We start from the raw sequence: 10,710 nt of genomic DNA on the forward strand, positions 1-10,710 counted from the left end.
TTCAGCAGGTGGACGGCTGTGTGCTTCTCCATGCAGCTTAGACGCCAGGCCTGAAACACTTTTGTCACCCAGAGTCCTGGGTGTAGGCGGGGATGGGGAGAGAAAAGGGGCTGCAGGACGTCACGAACAGCAGGGCTGGGGTCCTCACCTCATCCACGTGCAGCTGTACCTGGTCCCCCACCTTTAGGCACTCAGGGGCTGCCACCTCATGCAGGATGAAGCCCCCGCAGACCTGTGCCCGAGCCACTGGGAACAGCACGTCCTGGGGGAGGGCAGGGCCAAGGCACTGAGTGCTTGCAGCCTCTCCCTCCCCTTGGTTCCCTTCTGGCTCAGGTCTGCCTCCTGCAGGAGCCTCTGTGTGCGAGCGGGGGCTGGGGGGGCTCACCTGCAGTCCCACCCGCACCAGGTAGCCTCGGTCGGAAGCCTGACCTCCCTGTTCGGCGTAGAAGTTGGTTTTGTCCAGGAGGAGGCCACAACGCTGGCCTTCCCCCACGGAGGCCACGGCTGTTCCGTCCTCTGTATACAGCTGGAGCACCTGGGCCTCACAGGTGCCGAACTCTGCCAGGGCCGAGAATGGTTATCAGTGCTAGGCAGGGGCTTGGGATGCAGGATGTGGGTCTGTGCCTTCCTTGAAGTCAACAGGCACGGGGATGGGGGGGCACTTCCAGCTGGGGCCCCCAGAGAACCCCGGTGGCTACCCCGGGGAAGGCACAGGCCTGGTAGCTGGTCTCTGACGTCCTTCCCAATCATGGTCAGGCAAGCCCGTGGCCACCCGCCTCAGTCTAGGCTCTCACCATAACCGCCACTGGGTCGCAGGGAATAGTTGTACTTGGGGCTGTCATCGGTTGGGGGCACCCCTTGGTGCTGTAGCTCCCCCAGCGCGTGGACGTCCAGCCGCAGTCCCTGCTCCTGAACTGGCTCGGCCTGCTGTGCCCGGTGCTGCGGGACAGACGCGTGTGCACGGAAGGGGTGCATGGAGAGTGCAATGGGACTTGAGTCTCCGGAGAGCCCTGTCCCTGCCACACAGTTGTGTGAACACTGCACTGCCTCTGGAATAAGCCCTCAGGCTGGGCTGGAGGCTAGAGACCCTGGGCTGGCTGGTGAACCACCCTCGTGTCGGGGTCTCAGGACCAGGCCTCCCTCACCCACTGCTGCCCCCGACGGCCCCTCTCTAGGACCTTGTGCTGACCTCTCCCCTTCTGCTACTCTGTGTGGCCCACTGAACTAGCGTTCCCCTCCACGGACTGTGGGCGGGGCCTGAGTGAGGGGACAGACCCTACCTCAGACTCCTGTTTCCCTCAATAGCTGCAGCTCCTCCCACAAGAACTCAGGGCTGGGGAAGGGGCCGACGTGTCCCAGCGGAGCCCTGTGTGGGAGTGCCCCAGCCTGTACCTGGGCCTCCTCCTGAGCCAGCCGCTCCAGTCCAGCAGAGTCCAGCTGCACCCCTTTCTCCTCCAGCATCAGTTCCACCAGGTCCAGGGGGAGCCCCAGGTTCCCAGACAGTGACAAGGACCAGGCCACTTCGGCTATGAGAAAGGAAGACGAGGGACGGAAGGGGTGTTGAGGGAGGAGGGGCAGGATGGAGGGAGGGGGAAGAAGTGAGGGAGAAGTAAGGGCCAGGGCTTTTCTGACCACACAAAGCCACTGGGTGCCAAGCACAAGTGCCCCCTCCCCACACCGGGCAGGCCCGGGAGAGGGGTCACCTTCAGGCCCCAAAGCCAGAGCTGGGGGTAGCCCAGGGTCCTCCCTTGGCATAAGTGATTTCAAAGGAGGTGAGAAGCTCATTCTCGGCATGAAGCCAGCCTTTGAAAGCAGAGACCAGAGGCAGGGCCAGCTGGGCAGCATGGAAGTGAGGAGAAGCGGGGAGGTGCTGGAGAGAGAGTACGGGGAGAGGGACATGGGGCAGGAGGCGGGATGTGAGGCCTGGGCCTGGCTCGCCTAAGTCGGTCCCTCACACCTCGGCCAGGTGCCCTGCTCACCAGGGAACACGTCAGAAGGCCCCAGGCGCCTCAGGGTCCGCTCGATGATCCGCCGACCCCGCTGCAGGGAGGCCAGGAAGGCCGCCTCATCCTCTGACACCAGGCTGGCTATCTGAATGGAGGCAGGGCAGGGCTGGAGCTGGGTCTCCTGAGAGGGAACCCCTCCGTCCCCCATCCAAATCCAGTACCTGGGCTGAGTTCCTCTGCAGTTCTGGATAAGCACCTCCCTGGGGGTGACAGACAGGGCTGAGGAGGTGTCAAAAGCAACCAGCCCACTCTGCACCTCCACCCTGGGCCTCCCTGGGGACACCTGCCGTGGAGACTCAGAGAGGCTGATGGACAGGGGAGGGATCCAAATGGGGAATCAGTTTCTCTGGGGGGAGGGGCACTGATATGGGCAGAAGGGGGTCCCGAGGTCAAAGGCTCAGCAGCCTGGGCCAGAAGACCTCCTGAAGGCTCCCTGCTGTTTGTAAGCCCACTGAGAGGACGCTGGGCTGGACATTTAGGGTGGGGAACCCAGGCTGGGGCACTGTATGGGCTCAGCGACAGGCTCCCTGAGACCCCAGGGAGGCCCAGGGAAGTGAGGAAGCTCTGCCCTTACCAGCGTCTCCACCACTACAGGCACCAGGCTGCCCAGGAAGCCAGGTGGTGCCCGCAACAACTCTGTAGAGAACCGCACGGCTCGACGGAGGATCCGACGAAGTACCAGCCTAGAAGGATTCAGAGCTCAGATGAGTCCCCAGCAGCCCCTGGTCAGCAGGGAGGGGAGAGGGGAGGGCAAGGTCCAGAGTGTGTGCTCGCTTCCCCCTCCTCCTGCCATCTCAACCCGACCCACCTCTCCATCTCCTCCCTCCTCTCCCCTGCAACCCCCAGCAGCCCCTGCCCCTGCTGTAGCCCTTCCAGACTCACGGTGCACCAGACATCCCAGGAGAGACGCCATCGGCGATGCAGATGCTGAGCGTGCGGATGTGGTCAGCCACCACACGGTACGCTGTGTCTGTGTGCCCCTCGTCTGCTGCCCCGACCCGGCCCGAGTAAGGGGGTGCCCCGCAACCCTGGGAAGCAGGAGAGGAGACATGGCTGCCGGCCCTGTCTGCCCTGGCCCAGGCGGGACACTCTACATCACTCCTGGAGCATCTGCCCTCACCCCTAAAGCTGACGGCATCTGGAATGGCCTGGGCCAGAGAAGCTTCAAAGGTGAAAGAGAGCCAGTCCCTGCCTCCTGGGGCCCACATTCAACACAGACAAGGAGCACAGCTGTGATCATTTACTGAATTTCTATTATCAGGACCGGGTGGGTACTTGAATGATATGGTGTCTAATCCCTAAAACTTCTTGTTCTGGGAGGTGTTAAAGTGGAAAGTGGAGAAGAGAAACAAAACAAAAAAAAGACAAGACCAAAAAAAAGTGGAAAAAAATAAAAACAACCAAAAAAAGAGGAAAGTGAGACTCAGAGGAGCTAAGTTCTACAAGGGCACACAATTCAAGAGCAGATCCGAGATTTGAACCAGGACCGTCCCACCCAGGTGCTCTTCATTCCCCACGCCTGCCCCTACAGCCTCTATGGGAGCAGGGAAGGAGTGTGTGAGCTGTGAATACATTAAGCTGTGCTCCAAAGCAGAGTGCTTGATTCGTCCAGCTCCAAACCTGTCTCTTCCCCAAGCTTCCCCCTCTCAATAAACAGTCCTGCCATTCACCACATTATTCAAGTCAAAAACTCGGGAGCCAGGCTTAACTTTCTTTCCTCTCCCCATCCAATCCATCAGTGGGGCCTTTTGTGTCTACCTCCATGAGATCTCTCAAATCAATCTACTTTCCTCCACTTCCACTGCTACCAACCTAAGCCACACCCTATTATCTTTCCTGAACTATGAAATAGGCTCCCAATTGGTTTCTCAGCTTCTACTCTGGTCTCCTTCCAGCCTATCCTTCACACGGCAACAGGAGTGGCCTTTTAAAAGTGTCAATCAGATACTGCCCCTCCTGCCTTGGAGCCCATCTCACCACATTTAGAATAAAAGACTCACTTTGGACTTCAAGGCCCCACAAGATCTGACTCCTGCCTTCCGCTCTGTGGTAGACTATTTGCAAAACTGGCCACAGTCCTTCCCTTCCTGTGCGCATGCCACTTTGCAGCGTGACCTCACAGGTGCTTCCTATCAAGGAATAGAATTTATTTCTGCATCCCTTGGATCTGGGCTAGACTTGTGACCTGCTTTGGCCAACAGAATGTGGTGGAAATGACACTGTTCTGAGCCCAGGCCTCAAGAGACCTCATGTGCTTCCACTCTCCTTGGAACCTTGCCAAGCTGTCATGTGAAGAGGCCCGAGCTACCCTGCTGGATGACAGACATACAACCCGGTCATCGCCACAGCCCTAAACTGACAGCCAGCCAACTCCCAGAAGTAGAGCTGCCTAGCAGCTGACCATAGATGTATGAGTGAGCTCATATAGGACCAAGAGTGACCCAGCTGAGCCCAGCCTACATTGCTTGTCCACAGTCTTGTTCGCTATATAAATGGTTGTTGCTTTCAGCCACAACGTTAGGTGGTTTATTATACAGCAAAAGCGAACCCACACATGCTCCAACTGTATCCCACGTGATTCTACTTTAGCTGGCTGGCCACTTTTTGTTCCTTTCCTGCATCAGGGCCTTGGTATTTGCTGTTGCCTCTGCCTGGAATGAGTTTCCTGTGGCTGATTCTTCTTTCAGGTTTCAGCTCAGAGATATCTCCTTGGTGATCCTTCCCCAAACATGTCATCTAAGATTCTTCTCTACCCACTGTCCCCTGCCAATTACTATCATCCAGGTTTACTGCCTATTCAGAATCTGTAAACTGCTATCTTGTTCTTTAATACATTTATTTATTACCTATTTCTTAGGCTAGAATGTAATCTCCATGATCTCTTTTCTCTTTACTGCTGTATCTCCTGAACCAAGCACAAAGATTTAACACAAAGTAGGCACTCAACACATATTTTTTGAATAAATGAAGGAAGGAGTTAGGAGCAACATCAGGTAGTAAATATGAATCGGAGCCTCACGTCTGACACCTTTGTATCCTTGGCTGGTCACTGTCCCCACAGGCAAGAAAATATTCTGAGTTCTCAACAAAGATGGAAAGCAATGGCAGTGAGCACTGGTGAGAGCATGTCAGAGGGGCTTCTGGAAGGGAAGAGGTGGGCTCACCTGGTGTATGGCATTGAGCAGTGGGGAAAAGAGGTCGGTGTCATAGGTGGAGCGTCTGCCTTGCAACACGGCCAGCAGCCTTTCCAGGCCCATTCCCGTGTCCACGTGCCGCTGGGGCAGGGGCTGCAGGCTTCCATCTGCCTCTCTGGCCAGGAAGGGTATGCAAGGTGAGGCCCCCCACAGGATTACAGGTATGAGGCAGACGCTCAACTGGCATAAAGGGATGGGGGAAGGTCCTGGGAGGCTGACAATGGGAGGAACCAGAGGGCAGTATCATCCCCCCACCCACACCCCCAAAAGCAGATGACGATGGCCTTGGGTCCCGTCCTTTCTCATAGAGAGTGATCTCCACCTTCACCCTCTGCTTGGGCCCTTGCCTGGACCCAGGCCTCCCCTTTCTGGGACACAATTCTTTGCTTTAGAAAGAGACATGTCAAGGCTGGTAGAAAATCTTAAGAGATCATCAAGTTCAACTCCATCATATAAGAGAGCAGAGTCTGGAGAGCAGCAGTGACTAGTTTCAACCGTTATGGGCAAAGACGAGGATCTGAAAAGTGTTTAGAAATATGCCCGGCACATTGTAAATGCCGGTTAAGTGTTTGTTTTTATAAAAAATGGATGAAAGTGTCCTGACTGCCGACTTTCTCACTTCCAGTCAGGGAATTCCCTCCTGCTCTCGCACCCCATTACCTGTTGTGCTGCATGAAGACCAGATTCCAAAGCTCCACCAGCTGGGGGGCTCCCACCCCACCAGCCAGGTCATAGTGGATCTCAGTACAGGGCCCACAAGGGCCAGTATCCCCCATCTCCCAGAAGTTCTCCTGTGGTCCAAAGGAGAGCATGCGGCTGGCAGGCACCCTGGGAAGGAAGCCAGATGGGTGGTGGGGAGACAAAGGCAGAACCTGGGACCCCCTCTGCCAGGAGAACCCTTCCAGTAAGCTCAGCAGGAGAAGGAACAGGGCTGACCCTACAGTATCCCGGGATATGCCGAGACTCTCTGGTAGTCTCTATTTTCCAGTCCTCTTGTGCTCCAGGAGTGGACATAAGTGGGGGTGGACTCACCCTAACTTGAGCCAGATGTCCCTGCTCTCCAGGTCCGGGCCCAGCCCAGCCTTGGGGTCACCACCAAAGTAGGAGACCCAGAGCCTGTCCTCAGGGATTCCATAGACCTGAGTCAGCAGTTCCCAGGCCATGCTGCAAGCCTCCTCCTGCAGTGCAAACCCATTGGGAAGAGGAAAATGGGTGAGAAGAAGGCCCCACTGAAGTTCCAATCAAGCCACATGAGTTCAGCCCTCAGCTTAAGACAAAACCATTTCCACTGCCCACGTTGTTTCCAGAACAAGCCATGACTATTTCTAATTCTGAGTTTTTCTTGCATAGAAAGCTTCCTCCCTCTTCTGAATCCTACATTCTTTCAAGTCCCACCTTCTCCATGAAATCCTCTATCCACCCTAGCCTGGGATGATTTTTAACTCCTGCACTTTAGTATTGCTGTCTCACCACTTATTCATACAATAATTATTGACGAGCCATTAGGCAGGAGGCATACTACTGGCCCTCAAGGAGTTTACAACCCAATCAGGGAAACGAGACACATTCCTATAATAAGTGTTCATCTAGCACTTTGCCTCTGTGTCTGGTCTGAAGCCCTCCCTAAGCAGACTCTAAGAGTGGAGACAGGACTAACTAACCTTGACCCCTTTCTTGGCTGACCACTGACGCTTTCCTAACTCCAGGGCTTCCTGGAGACTCACCTTAAAATATACCCCCCCAAAGGCCCAATTGCCAAGCATCTCAAAGAAGGTATGATGGGAAAGGTCTCGGCCCACATCCTCCAGGTCGCTGTGGCGTCCTCCAGCCCTCACACATTTCTGGCTGTTGGCTACACATCGGAAGCCTGCCATCTCGCTTCGTGGATCCACAGTGCCCAGGAAGATTGGCTTGAACTGGAAACAGATGAAGGGCGAGAGAGATATCCCAGACCCTCAGCAGAAGGGAAAAGTGGAGGGTGTGGAGAGAGATGGTAGTTCAGAGTGAAGGCTGACCGTGCCCCTGAGAAGCCAGGGGGGCAGATTGGGAGCATGGGGGCACCCATCTCTGGTGTGTCTGGGCAGACAAGGGGTAAAGAAATCATGAAACAGAGACTCTTCTAGTAAAATAAGCAAGGTAAAAGAAGGAGGAATGTGTTGGTGGCTGGAAATAGAGCAAGTCTAGAGAGGGTAAGTGGTGCTCAAAGTCAAAAGCTTAGAGAACCCAGTCTAGCACATAGCATGTGCTAAACATTTATTTTAATGAATGACTTATCTTTATTTAAAGAACTAATAAATGAAGCCAGACTTCCCCCACGGGACTCCACACCCGCCATTCCTGGACCTAAAACTCAAACCTCAACTCAGAACTTGCCCGGTGGAGCCCTCTCCAAGCCCTAATTTGCGCCCCAATCTCGAAGCCTAACCACACACAGCCCTCTTTCCCCCGAAAGCTAGGAGCTCCGCCCTTCGCTTCTTTTGCCCAATCCCGCAACGCCTTTCTCTCAGGAACCAGTCACAAACTCCGCCCGGATCAGCGTGGCTCAGTCCCTACCTGGTTCATGCCTGCGTTGACGAAAAGCAAGCTGGGGTCGCCGCGGGGCCTCACGGAAGCGGACGGCACCAGGCGGTGGCCATGGCGGTCCCGAAAGAAGCTCAGGAAGGCGTCCCGCACGGCCGCGGCCTGGGTTGGAGGGGCCTCGGATGAGAGCGCCCGACGGCTGGGGCCCCGCCATTGCGGCGTCCTTCGAATGGCCCGTCGAAGTCGCCCGGCTGCAGCTACCACCGACGCCGCCATCTTAACTCGGGGCAATGACTTCACGGGGTCAAAGGGCAGTGCGGGGATAGAAGGTAACTTGAGAAGGAGGCCAGGCGTTTCCTACAGCGACCCCTGGCTACAGGAGGAGTCAAAGCCGCTTCTGCCTCCGGGTGGAGGTGATTGGGAAGGAGGCGCCTGCCAGAGTCCATCTAACACAAGCGGCCTGGAACACAGTAGGCCCTTAATTCATTTGGCATTCAACAAATATTCATTGAGAGGCTACTGTGTGCCAGGCATTATTTGAGGCGCTTAAGGTACATTAGTAACAAAACTGACAGGGAATTCCCTGGTGGTCCAGTGGTTAGGATTCTGGAGCTTTCACTGCTGGGGCGGGGTTGGATCGCTGGTGGGGAAACTAAGATTCCACAAGCCACAAGGCACAGACCAAAAAAAAAAAAAATTGACAAAAATCCCTGCTCTCCAGAAATCTATATTATAGCAGTGATAATTATGTTTAATTTTTTCATTTACATGTTACTTTTATTTTTCTTTATTTTTATTGAAGTATAGTTGAATTACAGTGTTGTATCAATTACTGCTGTACAGCAAAGTGACTCAGTTATACATATGTATACATTCTTTTTCATATTCTTTTCCATTATGGTTTATCACAGGATACTGAATATAGTTCCCTGTGCTGTACAGTAGGACCTTGTTGTTTATACAGTTATGTTTATTAATTTTGCAAGGTTACAAATACAGTTGCAGTGAAAAGGTGTGGATTCAACTCTTTGTGGTGTATGTATATATGTGTGTGTGTGTGTGTGTGTGTGTGTGTGTGTGTGTGTGTGTGTGTGTTTCCAGGCTGAGGGAAGAAGGCAGAGATGGCCAAGGGAGGTGATACCAGCATTCATTCAAGAGTCATTCAACTAATATTTATTGATACCTACTATGTGTCAGACAGTGTACTGTGTACTTCCTGGTTCTTTTTGCCCTTGGCGTTGGAAATGGCCATTTTGTTCTTAGGGAGTGAAGCAGGCCCTTTGGAGCAGGAGTTTAGCAGAGACAGAAGCCAAGCAGCATCTGTTCCATTATTAATTGCTTAATAACATTTGGTCTTTTAACGTGCCTGGGGATTAGAGAGACTCCAGGCCGTCAGGGCAGGTCGAAGCTGTTGGATGATTGCTGAAGAGATTTCTCTCTCTCTCTCCCTCTCCCTCTCTCTCTCTCTCTCAGCCTCCCAGTGCCCTAGGGTTTTGTATGTTTTGCTTTAGGGTAAGAGAGACACCTGTTCCACCTGGCTTTCTGTCTTACTCTCCATGGTAACAGCTGTGATCATGAGGCCAACACAAGCATTTGTGGGTGGAGCCAGATTCTTCACGGGCTTCTCTTGATACCCTCTGCTCTTGGTGTGGGAAATTAAGCAGGTAGAGAAGAGAATTTGATAAGGTTAAAGCCCAATAGGGGCAGCAGAGCTGAGGTCAGTGTGATCACCTCTAAGGCTTCAGCCATCCAGCTGAGCTCTTTTGGCCACCATTCTTTGTGAGTTATGTTTTTCAGGTACGACAGTTTCCTTGGGAAATGTGTAGTCTTTTTTTGGACTTGAGTTTCTATAGTGATAATGAATTCTCGACTTTGTATTCTGACAGAACCCATGGCATCTATCCTGTGATCCTCTGTTTCTTCCCTTGCCCACGTAGATTAAAGGTGTTGTTTTGAAAGTGTTTTGCCTGTTGGTTTTTCCAGTATTTTTGGAACAGGAACCTAAAGCCAGGTGAGGATTTCTGTGAGATTCATGATCTTGAGACAAGACTGTGGAATTCTTCCCCAAATTGAGATGGGAGTGTTTTGCTAGAGAAATCTAGTAAGGGCCTCTACCCAGTACTGACGTCACCTTTTTTTTTCTCCTTCAGATTTTGCCCAGAAAGTCTTTGCATTATAGTAGGAACTCCATGTTTTTAGACTACTGTGGATCTAGAGTGGAGCCATGGATTTTTTTTTTTCCAAACAGTTTTAATGAAATATGATTCACATACCATACAATTCACCCACTTAAAGTGCACAATTCAAATTGCTTTTAGTACATTCACAGAGTTGTTATCTAACTTTTAGAATATTGAGATCATTTTCATCACCTCCAAAAGAAACCCCATACCCTTTAGCTATTAACCCCCAATTCCCGCATCCCTCCCAGCCCTAGGCAATCACTAATTACTTTCTATCTCTAAAGATTTGCCTATTCTGAACATTTCATATAAATTGAATTATACAATATATGGTCCTATGTGACTGGCTCCTTTCACTTAGCATAATGTTTTCAAGGCTTATCCATGTTGTAGTATGTATCATGGATTTTTAGAAATGGGTATTTTGGGTTGTTTTCTGTTTGAAGAACGTTTTTTCCCCCCCATCTTGTTATTTTGTCCTTGCCGTTAAAAATGATTTTTTTTTTTTTGGAATGTGGTGTCCTCTGGTGAGTCAGTCTCTTCTTTTTGATATTCCCCAGTGAAGCAAAGTGGTTCTTCTAGGACTGGGATGTGCTTATTCTGATTTGCCACTGTCATCTGATGAGGAAGTTAAATTTAAGTTTGCAGTTTCCCAAGATAGATGAATATGGAGACAACTCACCAGAGTGGGAAGTTACTGACCTCAGAACTTCTCTTAGGAGTTCTCATATGTCTTAATAATAATAGAAATTTCATTTGGGGGTTTAAAATGGAAATGGGGTCTGTCTCCTGGGAGCTGTTCAGCAG

At 52.3% G+C, this 10,710-nt stretch overlaps 1 protein-coding gene across 1 annotated transcript in view; it reads right to left on the reverse strand.

The window, feature by feature from the left end:
* The window catches only part of AARS2 (alanyl-tRNA synthetase 2, mitochondrial), a 12,331-nt gene extending 4,335 nt beyond the window's left edge, over nt 1-7,996 (reverse strand). Inside the window, exons 1-14 of the mRNA XM_007458298.1 lie at nt 7,754-7,996; nt 6,925-7,116; nt 6,233-6,378; nt 5,861-6,028; nt 5,171-5,315; nt 2,889-3,034; nt 2,581-2,689; nt 2,168-2,206; nt 1,980-2,091; nt 1,393-1,526; nt 795-939; nt 386-558; nt 149-262; nt 20-50 (exon numbers count right to left, since the gene is read on the reverse strand). Of these exons, the coding sequence (XP_007458360.1) occupies nt 20-50; nt 149-262; nt 386-558; nt 795-939; nt 1,393-1,526; nt 1,980-2,091; nt 2,168-2,206; nt 2,581-2,689; nt 2,889-3,034; nt 5,171-5,315; nt 5,861-6,028; nt 6,233-6,378; nt 6,925-7,116; nt 7,754-7,996 (1,897 nt within the window). The remainder of the gene's footprint in view (nt 1-19; nt 51-148; nt 263-385; nt 559-794; nt 940-1,392; nt 1,527-1,979; nt 2,092-2,167; nt 2,207-2,580; nt 2,690-2,888; nt 3,035-5,170; nt 5,316-5,860; nt 6,029-6,232; nt 6,379-6,924; nt 7,117-7,753) is intronic.
* Between the last annotated feature and the right edge of the window lie 2,714 nt (nt 7,997-10,710).

This window comes from Lipotes vexillifer, unplaced genomic scaffold (genome assembly GCF_000442215.2).
Source record: "Lipotes vexillifer unplaced genomic scaffold, Lipotes_vexillifer_v1.1 scaffold4, whole genome shotgun sequence".
NCBI classification, from domain to species: Eukaryota; Metazoa; Chordata; class Mammalia; order Artiodactyla; family Lipotidae; genus Lipotes; species Lipotes vexillifer.